The sequence below is a fragment of the Tachypleus tridentatus genome, chromosome 10, assembly GCF_004210375.1.
Source record: "Tachypleus tridentatus isolate NWPU-2018 chromosome 10, ASM421037v1, whole genome shotgun sequence".
NCBI lineage: Eukaryota > Metazoa > Arthropoda > Merostomata > Xiphosura > Limulidae > Tachypleus > Tachypleus tridentatus.
The window spans coordinates 55115464-55140747 of NC_134834.1; the positions used below are offsets into that span (position 1 = coordinate 55115464).

Below are 25284 nucleotides of genomic sequence, written 5' to 3' on the forward strand. Positions count from 1 at the left end.
TTACTGGTAAAAAGGTATAAAACTTATTAAATCATATAATATTAAAGTTGGAACAAACTTGGATATATAAAGGAAGTTAAAAAAAAAAGTTTACGAGATCTTCCAGTCACTATTCGTATAAACGTAAACCGCTAAAGCCACTACAGTTTGGTTTGAGTCATTTAGAAGAGACAGTTTGGAAGTATATAGGTTCTGATACGCAGTTGGCAAGAATATATTAAAAAAAAAACACTTTTAAACATCACTCTCACGGTTGAGTCAGTTTAACAAGAAAACTAAGAGGTTAATGGGATAGCTTATAGAGATGGCGATGACACTAATACCCTTGAAACCCATAAACTCATTAGTAAATATTTTGAGTCAGTTAGAAAATGCAATGCCGAAGTTGACAGAGTTAACAATAACAACTTTTACTTGAACTACTTTGTAGGTGACGATACTCATTGGAGTCGTTAACAGATGTTCGTGGAAATACTTTTTTACTTTAATAAACACACAAAAGATTATCTTTCATCATTGTGCCAGAAGGCTCATCCGACATCTTCATCTGACAGAAAACCCCGCAGCTACATCTCTCGGTTGAAGAATTTCAGAGTGGTCGGTTAAAAGCTTTGATAATTCATAAAAAAGTCTACTAAAATAATAAAAATACACCATTGGATTTACAACCTTTATACGAAATATTTATATCTAGCCGCACATAGGTATCTGTGTCGGTAAGTAGTTGGACATTTTCCGTCTCTAAAAGATGTGATATTGAACAAACTAATCTTTCAATTGTGTTGAAGACAAACGTAAAATTTCCATTGATATCTTTATAATATTCTCTGCCTTCAAAGGAGAGTTTTTATCTGCTCTACTTACAAATATAATAAATAACTTAGGTGATACGTTCTTATTTGTTTATATGTGGAAAAATAAAAGACAGATAATTAATCCATTTGATTAACTCTAATGAGACAATGATACAAATCATCTAACAACGGACTCTCAGTGGAAAGCTTGGAGACTTATAACGCTAAAAAACAGTTTTAATAACAGTGGTGGTCACAACAAATATAGCCTATTATGTAGCTCTTTGATTAACGACACACAAGCAAACATTAATCAGTTTATATGATGATTTTTTGTATTTAGAAGACAAGACCATTAATCAGAAGACATGTTACATGTTTGTTTTGAAAAGATAAAAAGAGGACAATAATCATATCACACGAAGAAATGATGTACTTTATTTAGAAATTCAATCAAACCTTATTGCACGATGAATTTTGTACTGTATTTAAACAAGGTAAGGGGTAATTAGACGACACGACAAAAGTTGTATAGAAGAGATATGATGTTTCATAATATCATTTCCCTGAAAGAGGAGCAAAGGCCCTGGTGGAATCACTTGGTTTAACCACTCGCAGTAGCATGTTGTCTGTCAAGATGCTAAAATTACGTCTCAATAATGAGATTTAACATTGCAGTTTGTGATGTCACAACATCAGTAAACGTGCCGATGCCGTAAATTACGAAAAGAATTACGCACTCAATAAGCTACAAAGTAACATGAAATATGAACTTAGAAAGCAAGAAATAAAAGCGTTTGTTATTGTTAATTCTGGTTTTATTTACTCTTGTAACAAAACATTTTTGGGGACCCATTTAGTATGACAGGCTGTGTTATATTTAAAAAAGATGACAGATAGTTGAATCTCTACGGTTCCTCGAAATAAAACAGGTAATCTACTTTCAAGCTGATTCCTTCTTTTCGTATCGGTAAGTTTACGAACTTACATCGGTAAAATCCGAGGTTTGATTCTCAATCATAAACATAGCAAATAGCCCAAGGTGACTGCTCTCAAACAAACTCACCCAGTAAATGTTACTTCAGTAATGATATTTCAAATAAAGTGAACGCAACTAGAATATTTGAATTAATACATTTTCGAATAAAAATAATCGTTAAAAGAAAAACGTTCTTTAAATGAAAAAAATGTTTTATTATTCATATAAAGATTTTCAATCTACACAACCATTATTTCTGTTAACTAAATAAATGGCGTATTAGTTAACGTACCCAGTCTGAGAATGTGAGGGTTTGATGTTCGCTTTCCGTTATCACTCTATTTCCCAACAGTTAAATCGTTTTGCAAGGAAAATCGTTTAACAAAGGAACATGATACGAACTAATAAACCAATTAAATGTTTGACTACAATTTTAAAAGTTAGAATTATATTTTTGGAAAGTTTATGATTTTACGAACTTACTGACTTGTCTAAAATTTAGTCGCCTGAAGCAACCATGATAAATTTCTGCCTGTTTATTAGTAAACACGTGTATGCAACATTCTATTTTAATTAGTTGCCGATATGGAATCTGTTAAAAATCTTTGTTTTGTACTTTATACATGTTATAGGTTGAGTTATTTATTAGGTACTAACTTTAAAACCTACAAAATATATATCTGATAATGATAACCTTATTGAATCCAAGTATAAGTTCGTTCACATTTTTTTCCATCATAATTCACTAGTTATTATCCAAATAAAGTTACCTAGCTTACATAATAAAAGCTACACAAACATTAAACAAACAATGCATGTTTAAAGTAAAATAATTTAATTATTTCCGAAAGTTCCCTTAGAAGTACATGATATAAATCACATATTTTCCAGTTGCTAGTGATTCAATAATACTTATCTATTGTATAAGATTATATCTTTTTTTTTCTTTCTTATTAGAGCGCTCGACTCACAATCGAGGACCGTGGGCTCGAATTCTTGTCCCACCAAAAATGTTCGCCATTTAAGCCGTAGGAAAGTTATAATGTAATGACCAATCCCACTATCTGTTGGTAAAAGAGTAGCCCAAGAGTTGGAGGTGGGTGGCGATGACTAGCTGCCTTCCCTCTAGTCTTCCAATACAAAATTAGAGCTGGCTAACGCAGACAGCCCTCGTGGAACTTCCAAAATTATCACTTATTTCAATTATTTTTTTAAACGATAGTTGAAGACTTTATAAGACATTAAATAAGTATTGCTGTAAGAAATGGAATTACACTTGTTAAAATATATATATTTATATCAGATATTTATGTAGTTTCTTTGTTTGTTTAAAATTCATATACTTTATTAATAACAATTGGACAAATATATAAGCTTTCTACAGAATACAGTTAAGTTTAATCGACAAAACGTGTGAAATAGCTAACACAACTTATTTAGTTTTCTTCTCCAAATTCCATAACACAACAGCCAATAGCCACTATTTTGTTTACCTTGGTTTTTATTTTAAAAGTTATAGCTTCTGATACATTTATAATTATTATAATCCAATACCAATTGCACCTTTCTGGGGTTCCAATGATATAATTATTCTACATAGATTAAAAGATGATAAACAAGAACCACCAAAAAGATTGTTGTACCATTAGCTGGTACTAAATTGTGGAGAGTATCATTTAGAACATAATCCCTTCACAATTTCAATCTAAAATATAGAAAGCCCCATACATCTAAAAATGAACAAAAAGTTCATTGGAATTTTAAGGACTGCATTTGTTTTTTCTCTCAACTCCAGCGAGAAAATCATACGATAATAATAAAAATAAATCTGGCAGTAATAACTACGATCCTCTACGCAGTTCCTCCCATTTTATATTGAGCGGAAAACCATACGATAATAATAAAAACTAATCTGACAATAATAACTACGCTCCTCTACGCAATTCCTCCCATTTTATATTTAGCGGAAACTTCCCGTCCACGTCTCACTTTCGGTATTCTTCCTCTATTCTTAAGAATAGTTTGCATCTACAGCTACAATCTAATGAAAACAAATAATTTGTTTTATCACCACGTCATCTCTTTTATGTTATATTTTGTCTCATCTCTCGTATTTTTCTCTTTGTTTTCTGTGTCACCTAATATGTCTTCCTTCGACTTTTGTCTGCCATGTACTTCTGCTATTTCCAGTTTAACAGCTTTCGGAGCCAGGCGATCTTGGAGGAGACTCTGCGCGTCTAGGCCTATTGTGGTTCCGATTCTGATCTTAGCTTTTTCGAAAGTAGCCGATAGTTTCTCTTGCACAACATTGATACACATTGATGTGAGAGCCAATCCAAAGAGCAGGTATATGAAGGCAGCTATCATATAGGTGGGGTGTTCAGGAACATAGTCACCGAAACCAATGGTGCTCATGGAAATGAAAACAAAATAAAAAGCTTCAATAAAGCTCCAGTCTTCCCATATAGTGAAAACAAACGCTCCAATCATGATGTAAACGACGAGAAAAAACAAACCGAGCGAGATTGGCAAGTTGAACTCGTCATCACTTTCAAAAGAATCTGATGTAGTAGCGCCACCTGCTTTATTACCACTTTCAACGTCGTTTGTTCTACCCATTACTCTGATAAAGCTAGATGAAGTTTTCTCAGGATCCACAACAGGACTAGTCGGGCAAGTTTCGTTGTCATGATTTAACTTAACAGTCATACACTGGAAATATAAAATACTGGGTTATTTTAGCTATACTCAAGAATAACATTGTGAAACTTCTTAAACCACAGTTTTATTATTTGAAACTGATTTTTTTCCCTTTTCAGTTTCATTTATAAGTCCAAAATTTAATAATTATTTCATAATATGTATATTACATTTGATTATTAGTAAATGGCTTTATGTCTTTGTTGATTAACTAGCTCCAAGATATTCACAGTTTTATAACTGATCAAAAGATGAAAAATGAAATGAATGGAGACTGTTTCTCTAACAATAATTTAAAATATCTTCGTTAGAGTAGCAAGTTTAATAGGTGTAATGAAGTTCTACAGAGTGTGTCCTAGCGAACTTTTCAATAAAGGAACTAAAAATAGTAATTATGTTGTATATTAGTTGTCGATAAATTTCACATACAATAAAGGATACGTCTGAAAAATTCATAATTAGCCTGATTTATTGATCGTGGAAGTACAGCTTTATCATAGAAACATTAATTGTGTTACCTATAGTTTCGTTTTTCTTTATTTGGAGTCTCATTTCGGTCTACCATGTATATATTTAGGTGTTAATTCGTCCACAAAATTTGAAAAATAAGGTTAAACTAGGAAGCATACGAAAAAAAAAAATCTCAATCGACCTATTTTTTTCATCAATTTAATTTGACGATTTCTGAAAAAGTTTTTCCAAAATAATAGTTTATCGTAGCTTTTACATTAACTAGAAGAGCTCAAAGTTGAAGATGAGTTAATCATCTTTACAGTGTCGAGTTTAAAAAAACATTCAACAGCTCAACTTGGTCAATAATAAAACCACTTAATGGAACTATTATTTTATACTACAACTTTCGACTAACATAAGTAGTTTTCTTGCAAAGAAAAATATTGTAACATAATATTAAAGTTTACGAATATTAATATTAGGTTAAATAAAATTGAGTAACTTTGAGGTAAAAATGAAGACAGTTTTCGACTGAAAAATATCATCATGAACTGACCACAGTTACGCAACACAAATGCAAGTTGATGAGAAATGTAGTTTAACATAATGTATTTGAACTTTTATTTCTAAATTTATAGAATATTGAAAAAACATATGCGTATATTGGTGGAAATTAATTGATAGAGTTAAGTAAATAAATTCAAAAGGAAAGACTGCGAACCAAAAAACGCTCACGAATTGAAAAGATCTCAGGGTACAAACTATAATGTGGGATTATAAAATGTATCCTAGGTTTTTGGAGGTGACTTAGGAAGTAAGACCCACATGTCGGTGGAAATACACCGTCTATCAGTCTTAAACTCCAGTCGCTAGTCTCACATAAGAAATAAAAGAGTAGCAGTAGATATAGAAATAGAAATCAGGAGAGCGAGATATGGGTGTTCAAGCCCACAACGTGCAACATGTATATCACCCTTTACTGTCTGTGGACGGCTGTGGGAAAGTGACTGCTGAGTTACAATCTGACATGATAAAAACAACAACTGCATTTCAACTTTTGAAAAAATATCTGGAAAATAAGTGATAAACTAACAAGAACTTTCCTAAACTATTGAAATTTTAAGAATCATAGTATAAATACTTACGTGTTCAGTATAACCAATTAGTGTGACGACATATTATAAACAATGATGGTAAACTGATCAAGACCTCTTATGAAATAATGATCAACATACTAGAACGTTTTAAAAAAACTGATGAAAATACTAACTGAACAAGGTGACCAGTCAGATTTAAATCAGATGTCTAAAACTTTGACAATCAACCCTACCTGAACGATATGGTTTTTGTCCTTTCGAGCAACCCTTTGAATTTTCTGACATTTTCCTGTGTGGTAGAACTGTTTGATGTAGCAGTATACGAGCTTGATGACCCTGGTAAAGAGTTTCCCAAGGTCAGCAAGAACCATCAACATCAATGGAATTCCAAAAAAGGCATAAACAATGGTAGCAGCTCTGCCTGTGTTTGTGCTGGGAGAAATATTACCATAACCTGAAAAATTCAGTTATACAACTATGTGTAAGCAGAACATGCATCTATCTGTATCAGCAATGAGATAAATTATTAACAGTATCAGATCAAACGAAAGCTAACTACATAAATTAGAACTAAAAAATAGCTTATAAGTTAAGGAAGTGTCTATTGTTCCTGGACACAGAACTATTACAGTCATGACGATTATTACTTAACTTATTACAGAATGTCAAAGATGCTGTCTATTGGTGCTTGACCTAAAACCACTATTGTGTGAAACGGATTTACCGTTATAAGTTTATTTTAATACCTACACTTGTTTTTGTATAGTTTTCTTTTTGCCTATGACGTACATTGTTGGCTGTGTGTTGCGCAAGTTTCCACAGCTTCTCGAAATTTGTAGAAGATTCTTGAGAGTAGAAATTAACAATCCTTGTTTTACGAAAACGCTGACGTGCTTGATCATTGTTGAAACTTCAAGAAACTTGCATGATTGCTATTTAAAACTGACTCTCCGGAAGGAGAATATTATAATTAGTCAACTACAGTTAGTGTGCTGTAGATTTCAAAAGCTATAATTGTGATTAACGCTTGTTAATCGGAAAACTATAGAATTTGACCAGAAACGTTTACAACTTTCAAATACTACAATACTGACAAGGATCTGTTATAATTACTGATAAGAGTTTCTTATAATGACTGACGAGGATCTATTATAATCACCGATAAGATTTTGTTATTGTGACTGACAAGGATCTGTTATAATTACTGATAAGAGTTTCTTATAGTGACTGACGAGGATCTGTTATAATCACTTATAAGATTTTGTTATTTTGACTGACAAGGATCTGTTATAATTACTGATAAGAGTTTCTTATAGTGACTGACGAGGATCTGTTATAATCACTTATAAGATTTTGTTATTTTGACTGACAAGGATCTGTTATAATTACTGATAAGAGTTTCTTATAGTGACTGACGAGGATCTGTTATAATCACTTATAAGATTTTGTTATTTTGACTCACAAGGATCTGTTATAATTACTGATAAGATTTTGTTATTTTGACTGATAAGGATCTGTTATAATCACTGATAAGATTTTGTTATTTTGACTGACAAGGATCTGTTATAATCACTGATAAGATTTTGTTATTTTGACTGATAGGATCTGTTATAATCACTTATAAGATTTTGTTATTTTGACTGACAAGGATCTGTTATAATCACTTATAAGATTTTGTTATAGTGACTGACGAGGATCTGTTATAATCACTTATAAGATTTTGTTATTTTGACTGACAAGGATCTGTTATAATCACTGATAAGATTTTGTTATTTTGACTGACAAGGATCTATTGTAATGACTGATAAGATTTTGTTATTGTGACTGACAAGGATCTGTTATAATGACTGATAAGATTTTGTTATTTTGACTGACACGTATCTATTGTAATGACTGATAAGATTTTGTTATTGTGACTGACAAGGATCTATTGTAATGACTGATAAGATTTTGTTATTTTGACTGACAAGGATCTGTTATTGTGATAAGAGTTTCTTAATGACTGATAAGATTTTGTTATTTTGACTGACAAGGATCTATTGTTATGACTGATAAGATTTTGTTATTGTGACTGACAAGGATCTGTTATAATTACTGATAAGAGTTTCTTATAGTGACTGACGAGGATCTGTTATAATCACTTATAAGATTTTGTTATTTTGACTGACAAGGATCTGTTATAATTACTGATAAGAGTTTCATATAGTGACTGACGAGGATCTGTTATAATCACTTATAAGATTTTGTTATTTTGACTGACAAGGATCTGTTATAATCACTTATAAGATTTTGTTATTCTTACTGACAAGGATCCGTTATAATCATTTATAAGATTTTGTTATTTTGACTGACAAGGATCTATTGTAATGACTGAAAAGATTTTGTTATTGTGACTGACAAGGATCTATTGTAATCACTTATAAGATTTTGTTATTGTGACTGACAAGGATCTGTTATAATGACTGATAAGATTTTGTTATTGTGACTGACAAGGATCTGTTATAATGACTGATAAGATTTTGTTATTTTGACTGACAAGGATCTGTTATAATAAGATTTTGTTACTGATAAGATTTTTGTTATTTCTGTTTTAATTACTGACTGACAAGGATCTGTTTTAATTACTGATAAGATTTTGTTATTGTGACTGACAAGGATCTGTTTTAATTACTGATAAGATTTTGTTATTGTGACTGACAAGGATCTGTTATAATGACTGATAAGATTTTGTTATTTTGACTGACAAGGATCTGTTTTAATTACTGATAAGATTTTGTTATTTTGACTGACAAGGATCTGTTGTAATTACTGATAAGATTTTGTTATTGTGACTGACATGGATCTGTTATAATGACTGATAAGATTTTGTTATTTTGACTGACAAGGATCTGTTTTAATTACTGATAAGATTTTGTTATTGTGACTGACAAGGATCTGTTGTAATTACTGATAAGATTTTGTTATTGTGACTGACAAGGATCTGTTGTAATTACTGATAAGATTTTGTTATTGTGACCGACAAGGATCTGTTATAATTACTGATAAGATTTTGTTATTTTGACTGACAAGGATCTGTTATAATTACTGATAAGATTTTGTTATTGTGACTGACAAGGATCTGTTATAATTTCTGATAAGATTTTGTTATTGTGACTGACAAGGATCTGTTATAATTACTGATAAGATTTTGTTATTGTGACTGACAAGGATCTGTTGTAATTACTGATAAGATTTTGTTATTGTGACTGACAAGGATCTGTTGTAATGACTGATAAGATTTTGTTATTGTGACTGACAAGGATCTGTTATAATTACTGATAAGATTTTGTTATTGTGACTGACAAGGATCTGTTATAAGATAAGATTTTGAACTGACAAGGATCTGTTGTAATGACTGACAAAAGGTGAAGATGACGAGTTTCCGGAAACATCTGTTTTACATTTTTCACACAATACAAACTTCCAGATGTAGAAAAACGAGGATTAACAAACTTGAAGATATCAAGAAATATTCAATTATTCATATTTTTCTTTCTGTTATTTGTTGCAGTTTCCCATACCTCGTTGAATTTAACTTTTATTTTTAATTCTCATATTTGTATTTTTAATGTTTTGAGCAGAAAAGTTTTACATATTGTTGATTCAGTAAATGAAAATTAGAAAACAAACAAATGATACTTTTCTATAGACCTTGAGGCAGCCTAACTATGGAGCTCAAGAGTTATAGGGGAAAAATAGCCGAAATATTTTTGAATCAATTCTAAAAAACTAATTTGCGGGTGCACACCTTCAGAATCCCCTTTACAAAACGACACTTGTTTTCGTTGGTATACATGCCTATCGTCTGCTAGCTGAATCAGTAATTTTATCTTTAACATGTTTAATATGGTTGTGATTTCACGCAAACTTGACGTCGTTCGGTAAGGTTTAATTTAGAATGTAACATTGGAATACATAAGCCCATTTAATTATAAATTATTAAACACTAATACTTCACATATTTAACCTCACACATAAAATAAATGTATGGACAAAGGTGTGTGGGGAAAAGCAAATAGTAGGTATAGCCTATGAACAAAAATTGTTAATAGGAACAATAAACGGAAACATGTTTTCATCTATATATCTAATTAATTTTACCTTATCTCCTCTTTGAATTCAAACGCCTTCCTTTCCCAGTTAGATTAAGTTTTGAGATGTCAATCAATAACGCACACAGCCAGTCTCCGAAAGAAATAGAACTTGAATTGACGTCACCACGTTTCTCACATGAACAACTTTAAGTTCGGAGTGGGGAACATTAAGGGCCTATTTATGCTTGTTAATGCAGAAAAAACATTAGAGAACCCCTTCATAAGAAAGTCCTGATAGAACAGATTCGTAGCTTATTTTTAAAAACTAAACATGAGGTTACTTATTTTTCATAAATTCATAAAATATTTTTATCTATTGACATACGGAACGCGCAAACAGAAAGATTAGGTTTTGTTTTTGAAACTCGGATAACGCCGATTAACGCTGCTAGTATATTAAAAAAATTACGGTTTGACAGTTCTTTGTTCATGATTATGCAAATTTCAAATGCTTCACGTAATTTAATTAAAGTACTCTTCAGAAATTAGTGATATATATTTTAATTGTATATACTTTCCCAGGAAAGTTGAAACCAAAAGTACTTCAACAAAATGCATCCTCTATAACAGTACAAAAAGCCCGTGCCATACTGAATTAAGAACATGGAACAGTAGTTGATACAAGTCATGGAACAACCTTCTTTTGTGGTATGTATCCCTAAGCTTGTTCCGAAACAATAGCCAACAGTGCTGATATTATTAGAACTTTTTTTTTACTCGTAATAAATCAAATAGAATCAATTCTAATAAAATCCAAATATTAAGTAGCTCGGCCTGGTTGTCTATTAGTCTCGTTAGATACAAAACAATGATTAATGTGAAATATCTAAAGCTCAAACATGTAAGTGCATTATGTTTAAGGAAAACACTATACAAGTCCAACTTGTATAAGCAGCACTTCTACATACACTAGCTCTGTGAGCTACGTTGGTGTAAAACCTACAGTGTTATAAAAATTAAATTCAGACATACGCACAATACTGAAATAACCAGATAGTTAACAGAATGCACGATCAGCACAATACTGAAAAAACCAGAAAGTTAACAGAATGCACGATCAGCACAATATGGATATAATCAGAAAGTTAACAGAATGCACGATCAGCACAATATGGATATAATCAGAAAGTTAACAGAATGCACGATCAGCACAATATGGATATAATCAGAAAGTTAACAGAATGCACGATCAGCACAATACTGATATAACCAGAAAGTTAACAGAATGTACGATCAGCTGTATTGTGTGTGCATTTAATGTCCAGTTGATCAATGTTCTTAAAATATTCATATTTTTCTTCCATGCTTACTTACAGAATCTTACAGCTCGACGTTCTTCTTTAAAAAACTATCTTTCCTTAATACCAAAGTTGTTTCTTCTCCAAAAATAAGTGCCAGAAGCTAATTGCATACATAGGGGGTGGGGACAAGTTTGAAATAAGTCTAGTTTCACAAAAGTGAGACTGCAGAAGATAAGCAGAAACTATTGTGTTTTTGTTCTCGGTTCCGTAAAAAATTGTTATTTAGGGTGTTAATTTATGCTTAATATGATCAGGTTTTGGTGGATTTCAGGAGAAAACCAGAAGCGAATTTAATATAAAAATAAACAATTTAATGACCAACTTATACCACCTACATTTTTCGAATCTATCTGTATGCATATATATATATATAGAGAGAGAGAGAAAGAGTTATTATTTTAGATAAAAATAACACAAATATAAGTTTAGAAGGTTATAAATATATTGAAATCTATGTTTGTTTGTTTTTTTACTTTTGCTCAAAGCGACACGAGGGCTATCTGCGCTAGTCGTCCCTAATTTAGCAGTGTAAGACTAAAGGGAAGACAGCTAGTCATCACCACCAACCGCCAACTTTTGGGCTACTCTTTTACCAACGAATAGGGGGATTGACTGTAACATTATAACGCTGAAAGGGCGCGCTTGTTTGGTACGACGGGGATTCGAACCCGCGACCCTCAGATTACGAGTCGAACACCTGGCCATGCCGGGTCTGAAATCTGTGTAAAAGCCCATGTGGGTGTTGATCTCCACGTATTGAGGATAAGGACTTTCCTGTTCGAACACCTGTGCCAGATACTTTGTTAACTTATTTTATCCTTCAGTGAACATATGAATAAGATACTTATAATAATATATGACAATAATTATTTTCTGATTATATTTGTATTTAAATTTTAAGATTTACCTGCACAAACTAAGTATTCTCAGTTTGTCCCTGGAAAAGAAAGGTCCACCTTTTTTGGTAATATAGGTTTTATTCATTTCTGTCAAGACTTCTTGAATCTATGTATTTTTTAACATCATGAAAACGAAACTATCTAATGCCCAGTAAAGCTAGTTTTATTAATTTGTCCTTCTTTAATTTTGGACACACTATATTGTGAATACAGTATTTTGTCGCATCCGAATTTGTCCATCTTAGCTGTATGTTAGATGATATACCAGCGTCCATTTTTAGTTTAATAAGAGAGTATTGTTTAGTTTATACAGTACGAGTGTTAAAGTAATCTATTTATAGAGGCAAGTTTGCTTAAATAACTGTTTGGGAAGCATTTGCTGTGTAGTTCAAATATTGTGAATTAAGGTCATATTACTCGAACTTTCTGAAATTTTCTCGTTGCTTTAATAGAACATTGTTACATCATATAATATCCGGAAGTGTATAGAAAGTTCTAGACTGTCGAAATATTAGTATGTAAAAGAGATAGATATAAACTAGGTCATTGTCAGCTTAGCCATAAAGAGTGCATAGTAGCGACTTTTAAAATGTAATTATCACAGATAGATTGTAATAACAAAATATAGAAGGATAATTGTCAATTGAGTTCTAAAATAACTGAACCTGTCTGCGTGGATTTGGACAAAAATTCGAATTATTTAAATTCTGGATTCAACTGTGTATATATTATCTTAAAACAAGTGAACTATGTATTGTTTTTTTATTGATGAAATTTATTGTTAGCAAGTTACAGACAAATACTGTAAAGAATTGCAGCCCAATAAAACCTGACACTGTAACAAACGTTTAAAATGTTTAGGTTTTCGATACACTAGTAGAAAATAACAATATTTTTATCAAGTTTAAAGGCCGAAATTAATGACTTAAATGAATATTTTATCTACAAAATAGTGTTTGTTGTTATGTTTTCCGTGTGTTTGTGTATATAGTGAAGCCACGATTATGTTAATGATTGTAAAGTTAAACTTATTCAAGAAAGAATAAATCACCACAAAACTACATAAGAGCTATTTACCCATAGCTGTCGCTATATCTGAACTTATATTATAAAAAAGACAACTAGTCAAAAGTATCCACCGCCAATTTTTAAGCTACACTTCTCTGGAGCAATCGTGGGATTTCCCCCCACTGCTCTAAACTGGTGAGCTAATTTTTGTGACAACGAAATATATATTGAATACGCAGTTGGGCACACTAACCATTAGTTCGGACTCCAGTTAATTGTGTCAGTTTTTTTCACATCATGCTATTGTGGAAGTCATAACATAGAAGACTTACAACATTTAGCTCCGAAAGAGAAAACTTAAGATAATTTAAATTAGACATAGTAACAGCCTATTACGAAATTATTTATTAAAACCTTAGCCACAGTCTACAGGTTCCTGATTTTATATAATATATATAGATTTATTTTCCAAAGATGACTTCAGTCCTTTTACGGGAAGAATTAATGTTAGGCGGAACTAGGTTGAGTTTGTTGTAATTCAAAATACATTTTGAAAAATTATCCCATGAAACTGTAGTTCGTCAAACATTAAGTCATGTATTATATTTAGTGTGGATAATAAATATAATCCAGGATTTGTTTTGTAATCAGTCACCTCTAAAATTAGTTAGTAAGATAGAAGCTTTTTTATATAGGAAATCGTAGCCAAGAGGAACTCCAACTGAGCATATATGTCATCCAGCTTTTCTACCTCACGTAATTAACTTTTGTTTTATACTTTTGTAAATGGAGCTTCTAACTAAATATTTTCATCTCTTTTTAACTATTTATACACTCATTTTGTATTTCTATTACCAGATAGCATCCACAAAAAAGTACCCATAATTAATTAAGACTGATAATTCTGCTGAGCTAGTTTTGGAGCATGCGAAACTTCGTGAGGCTTGTCACGAATCAACTCCTCATTCACCTGTTCAAGATATCTACTTGACTACCATACAAGTAATTTGCCATTAGTTTACTTCGGTATTTATTTTAGTGTTCTATGTGTTTTGTTTTGTTTTTTTAATTTCGCGCAAAGCTACAAGAGGACTATCTGCGCTAGCCTTCCCTTATTTAGCAGAGTGAGGCAAGAGGGAAGGCACCTAGTCATCATCACCCACCGCCAACTCTTAAGCCACTCTTTTACCAAGGAATAGTGGAATTGACCGTAACATTATCACGCCCCTACGGCTGAAAGGGCAAACATGTTTAGTGTGACGGGGAATTCCGACCCGCGACCCTCAGATTACGGAGTCGAGTGCCTTAACTGCCTGGCCATGCTGGGCTTTTTTGTGTTTTAAAACCAACTGTTGTACAAATCGTAATAAGGTTATATCGTTCAAATATTTTTGCTTAAAATTATTTTATGCATGCTATAAAATTGACATTCATTGTATTTCCATACAAAATATATATAATGGCCAGGTGGTTAAGGCGCTCGACTCCTAATCTGATGATCGCAGGTTCGAATCCCCCTCGTCTCAAACATATTTGCCCTTTCAACAATAATGCTAGGGTCAATCTCAATATTCGTTGATAAAAGAGTAGCCCAAGATGTAACGGTGGGTTGTGATGACTAGTTGCCTTCTCTCTAGTTTTACATTGTACCTTCTGTACCTTTGTGTGAAATTCAAAAACAAACAAACAAAAACAATAATAGCTACCTAATTTCACAGCGGCATGTCTGTGAATTCTCACTATGGACTTTGATACCTGTTGTGGGCAGAGCATAGAGAGCCCATTGCGTAGCTTCGTTCTTAATTTCAAACAAACAATCAATCAATTTATTTAATAAAGTGTAACTTATCCAGTTTTATACTTGTCGTCTGAGAGATCGGTATTTCAGAAACTATATATTCTTAAGAGATTATTTCAAATATTCTTATTTCTAATATTTTAGCAGAAAGTTTATATTCTCGTTATATGAATCGCTAGGCTTTAATTTTATGTTTAGAATGTTTCTGTTAAAACTTATCTAAAGCAATTCATTCTTGCACGTGCGACAAAATAGTTAACCGTAGACAAGAGGATTACTTTCCATTTTTGAAAATAATTCTGAAAATGAATCTTCAATAACACGTGCTTTCCATTTGTTTCACGAATGTCTTACAAATCCTGAGGTGTAAGATTTAGTATTGACATTTAGATTATCCTAAATGACCAGAGATCTCGTAAGTTTTAATAATTATTATGATTTTGACATAACAACATAAAAATGGTTTTACAGTGTATCGTGTCATTAAAAAGCCCTTATCTTTCTCAGAAACAGTGATAGGAAATGACTAGTACTTTCTAAATAAAGCACAGAATCAATAGTGAGTACTTTCGGAACTTGGAACAAACCCAAGCACTTTATACCACTGTTGTATTTTTTACAATATTTTCTTTTTGTGGTAGCATGTAAATGTTACAGGCGGTATTTTAAAACTCATATGCTCAGCAAACTCTTACTTTAAGTTTATTTTTCTGGCATCGTTTATACCAGAGTACGCTGTGATTAACTTATGGTTTTTCTTTGGCATCACTGATATCAGAAACTAACGTAATATATATCGTTAAGTATATTTAACTACGTAATTGGTTTTAATCAGTTATATTATTTGAAACTTTTAACATCTCTTGTGATAAAAATATGAAAATATCTTATTTTCTTTCCTTTCCTAATGTAAACTTTTGGCCAAAACGTTGCACTGCAAAAGGCACTACAAAACTGATGTAAAAGTTGAATGTTTCACTGTATGTATGTTTTCAATGCATTTTTCATAATGCGATTCATATTTTAGAAGAGTCCTGTATTTGTATTAATGGCAGAGCTACTACGACTATTTGCTGTGATCTCTAATTTTGAACTACTGATCAGAAGTGAGGCAGCTAGACAGCAGCACCCTACCAACCATCATCGATGTTAAAGGAATGACTATAACTCTTATAACATACCTTCAACTTAAAAGTGTGGAAAATATTTCTTGGTACCACACGAAATCGCGTCTGGCTTCTGACTTCCAGAGCACTACTGCATGGCCAACCCTCAACTCAAAACATTTCTGAAAGAATTTTTTGGGTGAATTTGTTTGTTTTGGAATTTCACACAAAGCTACTCGAGGGCTATCTGTGCTAGCCGTCCCTAATTTAGCAGTGTAAGACTAGAGGGAAGGCAGCTAGTCATCACCACCCACTGCCAACTCTTGGGCTGCTCTTTTATCAACGAATAGTGGGATTGACCGTCACATTATACGCCCCCACGGCTGGGAGGGCGAGCATGTTTAGCGCGACGCGGGCGCGAACCCGCGACCCTCGGATTACGAGTCGCACGCCTTACGCGCTTGGCCATGCCGGGCCATTTTTGGGTGAAATCTGTAAATGTCCTTATTCTGAAAATATTTTTCATTATTATTATATTTGTTTGATAAAACTGCTGATGTTTGACTATAATTATCGCTGTATTTTTATAGCTGACATGTTTTGTTTAAAATATTATTGATTTTCTAACAGGTATTTAATTGTACAAAATATTAATTAGAAAAAATAGCCATAGATCCAGCAATTCAGAGTTTGTTACTTTTCTAGTGATCTATTGCTATAAGTTCCCGGCACGGCTAGATGGCTAAGGCGTTCGACTCGTAATCTGAGGATCGCAGGTTCGAATCCCCGTCGCACCAAACATGCTCGCCCTTTCAGCCACGGGAGCGTTATAATGTGACGGTCAATTCTACTGTTCGTTGGTAAAAGAGTAGCCCAAGAGTTGGCGGTGAGTAGGGACGGATAGCGCAGATAGCCATCGTGTAACTTTGCACGAAATTCAAAAACAAACAAACAAAAGCGACAAAATATCGCTTTTACTTACATTGTGATCCTGAGCATGACCCTAACCTTTCTGGTGACCTTCAACCCGACCTTAACCTTTCTGTCTTTTAAACATAAGGCCTAAAGGGCGCTTAAACAAATATGCTACTTACTAACAAAATGCTAAATAATTCTTGCCCAATTCACTAAAGGGCTAATAGTTATTGTAAGACAGTCCTTATATCCTATTTATTGCATTATTTTCAACGGTAGATAAAACAAGAAAAAAGAAAAATTTACACAGACGCTTTACTTACTGTCACATTTTATATAGTAACATAACAAGTGCATCGAAAATTAGATACACGCACGGGATCCCTGGTAGATTAGTCACGCTGGCAAAACTTTCCCATTCGTAAGCATGCGCAATAGCGTGCGAGTACGAACGTAAATGAGGCCGTTGTTTTAAACGGCCTAGATTTGTCGTGTCATATGACATTCCAGACTAATTAGAATTCTATATAATGCTTGTAAATACACACATTTCTGTGCAACAAAAGTTCAACGTTCCCGTAAAGCAATAATGTATTATTTTAAATATACCTAATGGTTCAAAAATGTTTAATAATCCACGTAGTAATGGGTGACGAAAAATATGTAACCTACAATTTTCCACGTCTCAGTATCTATACTTAACCGGGAAAAAAATAATTTGCAATTGTTGTTTTGAATTAAGCACAAAGCTACACAATGGGCTATCTGTGCTCTGCCCACCACGGGTATCGAAAAACGGTTTTTAGCGTTGTAAATCCGCAGACATACCGCTGAGCCACTGGGGGGCGATGATTTGCAATTCGTGAAATTAAAAATTTATTAGCATAGTTAAAAGTCTGGGAACCTAAATTTAAATTGTAAAAAACAAATATATGAAATAGCAACACGCGACTTTTATTTCACCTAAATAAACTTCCAACATACTTTAACTATAATATAACTATATGCCCATGTCTTTTACACCAAAGAAATGAGTTTAATGATACAATTATAGAAACATTTGGCTCGTATATAAGAGGTACTTACAGAACAATTTGTGAGGATCCTTTACTCGTATAAATAATTCATTGCTTTGTTTTCAATTAGAACAAATCAACATATTTTTGTGTATGGAGCAGTTCTTAATCATCATTTGTCAGTTGTATTAGCGGTATATTTAAATAATATCTTAATTACAGTTCACTTGCAAATTAAAAAAGAGATTGAAAATAATAGAACTGCCCGTTACTAATAAGGCCATGTGTATAAAGGATATAAATGAAGTCTGTGAGTTATATAAACATGAGATCTGTAATTAGAATACCGCGAACAGTTATTGCTCGTGATATCTCACCTTTCACTGGAGGTGTGTAGTAGGTTGCTTTGAATGTAGCCCAGGAGTCAATACATGAGCTCTTCGCCTGACAAACATATGCGCACCTGACAACATTGCCCAGTTTAATGGAAACACGTTACAGCTGCCAAACATCGCCCTGAACGCCCGTCAAATTTAATACAAACAGTCAAACGTGTCTAAGGCGGAATCGCACGGGACCGAGTAAAATTTCCGGCTTAGACAGTGAACATGCATTTTATTAATTATATATAATTTTTGAGCAGAACGTTATACTTTCTTTACTCAAGGGAAGTAAGACTTTTGTGAATAAAGTTATTGTACTGTTTATGCTACATTTATTAGAATAAAAAGAAAAATAAATATTCAAAATATACATAAGTACACAAATTCTTAATCAAATTTATTTGAAGAAAGTGTTCGATTTTAACTGTTTCGTTTTTTTAATAGGTTTTCTCATGCGGTTAAGAAAGAACGCTAATTCTACGGTCTTTTCATAAAGTTTATTTTCCCCTTCATTTTTGCATACAATTTGATAGCGTTAATACAACTTATCATTTGCGATAAAGTAGGAATTTCTATTTCCTCACTATCTTTCGGGCCCGGCATGGCCAAGCGTGTTAAGGCGTGCGACTCGTAATCTGAGGGTCGCGGGTTCGAATCCCCGTCGCGCTAAACATGCTCGCCCTTTCAGCCGTGGGGGCGTTATAATGTGACCGTCAATCCCACTATTCGTTGGTAAAAGTGTAGCCCAAGAGTTGGCGGTGGGTGGTGATGACTAGCTACCTTCCCTCTAGTCTTACACTGCTAAATTAGGGACGGCTAGCACAGATAGCCCTCGAGTAGCTTTGTGCGAAATTCCAAAAACAAACAAACAAACATAACAAAGCGTTTGATTGAATGACTTAAAAATGCAATTGCATCTAACACGTAAGTTTTCATCGTCATCTCAAATGCCCTCTTACAGTCGTCCATATTTGCAATAATAAGTATCTACAGGACCTCATAATGACCTACAGAAAGCACACATAGTGACATACAGACAGAGAGATAAATAAAACACTTCCTTTAAATACCAATTCAGAGCAACTAAAGACCACACTTCTTCATATGGACAGAACATGGCCCAAGATATTACTCGGCAACTGATCAAAATCATGTCAAATCCTCTCCAATGAACGTTGTACTGCAGCTAAATACCACAACAAACGTGTGGAATGGAAATCTGGCATATATTTCTTTCAATTGTATAAAACTATTGTATTTTTAATATTTTTGGGGTACTCAGTATATTCTGCCAGGACACTGTATGCATCATGAGTATGAGAATAACATTGCACTGTTAACTGATTATATGTATTTCGCATTAGTTTAAATATCATAAACTGATTGAACCTCGTGAGTTATTATTGGCATTATGGTCGAAAATGTCGTTAGAGACTGCGTGCAAAATTCCTTAGCTGGTTCCTTTAACTGCTAGTTTTATTAACGGTATTGGCTACGTGCAATTTACTTTTCATTTTTTATTATGTATATTGTTATTAGTAGGATAATTTTGTATCTTTAATGTATTATATGGCTTTAAGACTAAGCTTAGTTGCTAAGTTATTTGAAACTCGTGATATATTATTGAAATTACGGTCATAAATATCACTAACAGCGAGGGTATATATCCAAAAGAAGTAAAAACGATATATCAAATTAACTTTATTGATTGTTGTATATACAAGACTATTTGATGTAGGCGGTATTAGTTAATTTATTTTGTGATTTAATATTTAATAACTGTTTAGTTTTCATAACAAAAGAGTTAAAAGTTAATCATTTTAAAGGCAATAGTTACGACAAGGTTGGTTATGTAACTTGGTGACAGTCGTACATTTGTGTGTGGCTCAATTGTTAGAGTGTTGTTGACGCCAAGTTACTTGAAACTTCGGTATTTTCTTATTACCTTAAGTGACTATTGTTAATTACAGCGCAGCTCGCATAGTTTATAGAAAATTGGAGGTCTCAGTAAAAAGGACATATGTAGGTGACTCGCGAGAAAAATGAAAGTAAACTTCAGTTAGAAAGCTATAACAGGCAATATTTTAAAGTGAGTTTCACAATTTAATAGAGATAAAAAGTATAAATTGTCTTACTTAAGGGTTTTATAAAATGATTGAACCCGTCTGTGTGGATGTTGACGAAAAGGAGACAATTATTTGAAGTTCACAACTCTGACAACCCATGGGGTAGCGTAAGTGAAATTATTCACTGATGCTGTTGTGATAAGAGTAGAGAAAAATAGTTCGTATTGTCAATTGGATTCTAAAGTAATTAAACCAGCTTATGAAAAGAGAATTAATTAGAGTTGTAGATACAACTACAGTGTAAAGAATTTTGTATATACGTTTGACTTGTTTTGTATATATTATTTTAAAACGAGAGGAATATGTGCTATCCGTTTATTGTTCGAATTTATCGCTAAGGAGTCAGAGACATCTGCCGTAGAAAAATCCTAAGCCCACATATACATAAAAACCGAACATTGATTAATGGATTTACTTTTAGCTTCTACTTACATACCTAACTTCCTTTCTGAATAAGTTCAATATAATTAGCACACATACACACACACAAAACACACACACACTGCTATTTATCAAACGTGTTGAAAATTATAAAAAAAAAGTTTTTCATCACCTGTTAAACAGAGACAATAACATACGCACAAATACATTCTCCAGGTTCTGAACATGTTCACATTATCATAACTGAACGAGTTAGTTTTATTTTACTCATTCATGAACGGTTCAAAATGAACAGTACCAAAACATCAAAAAAATAAAAAAGGATTAGGGGCTAATTATCGCTTTTGTTTTACCCACTTGAATTTTAATCATTATCCTTACAAGTATCGCGACATTGTAACAAAACCGAAGAAATACTCCTCAATAGTTATTAGATACTCCAAATTACTTTGTAAAGTTCTGTAATTAACAGCTAACATTACTAAGTTGCCATAATTGAGATTAATAGTAACACCTTATATGGTTTGCATCCCCTTCGCGTCAAATATTCTCGCCCTTTCAGCCGTGGGGGCGTTATAATGTGACGGTCAATACCACTATTCGTTGGTAAAATAGTAGCCCAAGAGTTGGCGGTGGATGGTGATGACTAGCTGCCTTCCCTCTAGTCTTACACTACTAAATTAAGGACGGCTAGCACAGATAGCCCTCGAGTAGCTTTGTGCGAAATTCAAAAAACAAACAAACAAGTAACACCTTATGCTCACATGGGTTAAAGTGCGAGGTCAGAAACATCTAGGGTTTAAGTGTATCCTTCCCAATTTTTGAGCTACTTATTAGAGGAGGTGCAACCAGTTAGCATCACTTGTTGCCACAACGTTTTGTCTGTCTCCTGAAGTGCCGAATGATGGAATATGCTGTAGCTTTCACCATGCGCCAACATTTGTAAGTGTGGAGCGTGTTCATCAGAATTATATGTGTTATTTGGAGGTTATAATGGAATTCTGTGGAATCTATGGTAGAAAGGTAACGGCTCTTCTCCCTCTTCCTTAATGCTGTAGTTTTATGCTATGTGGCAAATTGCCCCATCTTCCTGAAATTTGTGTGCGTGAGACTGTAAAAAACCTCTGTGAATGAATTGTAAGAGATGATTTTGTAGAATAATAGTGTATTCAGAAAAGACAAAGTTCATTTTCCCACCGTACCTTGTTTACATAATGAGTGCATCTGCTTAAAGGCGTGCCCATTCTTTACCAAATGTTACTGTGAGATTCTTATGTATGGATGGGTCCGAATTTTTTATAGCAGGTGTCTGTGACTTGTTGGTGATAATTTCAATAATAAACAAACAGCAAACAATCCATCCGTTTTAAAATAATATATTACAATTTCTCGTACGTTACGTCGTGGATTACTGTAATTGTATCCAGGGCTTTGAATAACTGTTTATTTTTATTAAAGTACATGCAGGCTGGTTTAATTACTTAGAACACAATCTGACAAGATGAACGGTTTTTCCTGCCCTATTATTATAATATAGTCCGTGATAATTTCACTTTAAAATCATCACTATAGCTATTGGTTAACACAGTTGCATTCAGAATGTTAAATAATTATAACTTTTTCGTCAAAGACCACACAGGTTAGTTCAGTTATTTTAGAATGCAACTGACATTACAAATTTTTCTTCTCTACTCTGTTTTCACAATAAAATCTATGATAATTTCATTTTAAAATTGTCACTATATGCCTCTTATGGATAAACCCACAATCAAGGAGTACATATCTCTCTAGTCCCCCGCTTGGACAGTAGTAAGTCTACTGCTCTACAACTCTAAAATCAGAAGTTCAATTCCCCTCGGTGGATACAGCTGATAGTCTGATATGGCTTTGGTATAGGAAATCACACACACACACTACCTATCTAACTAACTCAAACTTCATTTTGGACGCGTAATTACAGTCCGACTGAAGCCAATACCGTTCCTCACACTACAAGATATTATAATACAATAATACTCAATTAAAACAACTAAAAAACTTAGAAGGTTTCAGTAATATGGCCAATAATATAACAAACGTCAATTTATAATAATTGAACTAAAAGATATGATATGTAAACAACGACAATAAAGAAGATTACGATAAACTATTACTCCGAAAAATAACTCAATTTAACACTAACCTATATTATACTTAAATGGAAACAGCCATCTATGCATAACAGTTACGTGAACTAAATATTCAGTTTACTAGTTAATTTGTTAGCCCAATAACGTCTTAAACAAGTGATCTCTCTTATTTAAACAGATTTAGCACTATTCTATATCAGTTGTCAAGCAACACAGGAAAGAAGTATGACTTAAGTTGATGAAACTTTGTAGAATGGACGGAAACTACCAGTTGTAGAGACACAAGTGTTCAAGTCATGAAGAAGAAAGGCGGAAGGCTTTCGAAACGTCGTCCTCTACACTTGTGTCTCCACAACAGGCAGTTGCCCTCCGTTCTACAAAGTTTCTTTTTGAATACTCTGCCTAAACAATCTATCAAAGAATGACTTAAATTACTTTTAAAGAGAAAAGATTGTAGGAGCCCTGTTAATAAATGTCTAAGTAACCCAAAATGCAGACTTCTTGGCTTTGCAAGAAGAGCAATACCAAAGACTACTACTACATGAAGATTATTTCATAGGGATGAATTTCGTCATGTAAATGCAGCATTGTTCTTTTCACATACTCTTAGAAATAGCAGTTATACAAATGTACAAACAAACATCAAACATTGAAATGCTAGTTATTACTGTGACCATAAATTTGTTGCATGCCTGCTTAATTAAAACTAGATTTTTTAGAATTATATACTTTATATACGTAAGTTTGACGCCTAGGTATTCGTATATCATTACATTCTTTGCATCAATTCCAATGTAAACTGAAACTTTGAAAGTAACTTGGCGTGCATAGATCAAACTGGTCTTAAGAGACGTCTTTATTTTAGGCTTTCGATTTGCTTGCCCACAAACTTTTGTTGTAAAGAGTCATGTGGAAAACCTGCAGTTCTAAACATGTACCATAAGATTTGTTCAGTGAATGAAAAGTTGCCAACACTACTCCATTACGTTGCCTATTTCTTTTATTATAAAGCTGGCTTCAAGTAGTCCTAAACTTCTGAATTTATTTTTCAAACACAAGATGAGAAATTACTACAACATTAGATTATAATATTGAAACAAAAAATTAAAGAGAGTTTGTCTGTTAAGAAACTCTAATAATTTCACTTGGCAAAAGAACAATAAGCTAGCGACAGGATTAAAAGAAGTTCGACCTCCCTCAAGCGCTGTTTTAATTATAATATGAGAAGCCAGACCAAATTGATAAATTTGATGGTCCAAACTGAACAGCGCCCCCCCAGTGGCATAACATTATGGTTGCGGACTTACAATGCTAGAATACAGGTTTCGATAACCGGTGTGGGCAGAGCATAAATAGCCAATTGTGTTGCTTTGTTTTTGCTTAACTTCAAATAAACCAGAACCAAACAGAACAGCGCGGACTTATTGCTACAACTACCTGCTGCTACAAATTATGTCTTCATTAGATTAACAAAAGCCCTCAAAACTTAATGAAGATATCTTATGTCTAAAACGACTGACAAAGCTATTTGGATGATAAAAGTTAATTACAATGCATTTCTCAAAACTTCGAGTTCAAATACAGATAGAAAAAATATACTTATGTTTTATATCTTTTCTTTAAGAGCAGTCTTTAGGTTTTCTCTTCTAAGTTGGAGCCTGTGACGTTATGTTCTTTATCAAGTTTGTTTGTTGAATTTCGCGCTAAACTACTTGAGAACTATCTGCGCTAGCCGTCCTTATATTCGAAGTCGTAGACTAGAGACAAGACGGCTAGTGAACAGCGCACATCACCAATTCTTGTATTGCTCTTTACCAACAAATAGTGGGATTGAGAGTCACATTGTAATATCCCCATGGCTTAAAACGCGAATCTGTTTTAATCCCGCGACCCACGGGCTCAAACTTCAAAACCGTAATAGACCCACTTTATCGAATTCTGTGAAAATCCGTTCAGTAGTTTTAGTATATACTCCATATACACGTACATAATATGAACATTGTGGACGTAACGTAAAACAATCATTAAATTACCGTATGACAAATTATAAGTTTATCTCCTTTTTA

At 33.2% G+C, this 25284-nt stretch overlaps 1 protein-coding gene across 1 annotated transcript in view; it reads right to left on the reverse strand.

The window, feature by feature from the left end:
* Nucleotides 1–2591: 2591 nt before the first annotated feature.
* Nucleotides 2592–25284, reverse strand: part of LOC143229315 (TWiK family of potassium channels protein 18-like) — a 30327-nt gene continuing 7634 nt past the window's right edge. Inside the window, exons 2-3 of the mRNA XM_076461492.1 lie at nt 6257–6477; nt 2592–4485 (exon numbers count right to left, since the gene is read on the reverse strand). Of these exons, the coding sequence (XP_076317607.1) occupies nt 3841–4485; nt 6257–6477 (866 nt within the window). The 3' untranslated portion in view covers nt 2592–3840. The remainder of the gene's footprint in view (nt 4486–6256; nt 6478–25284) is intronic.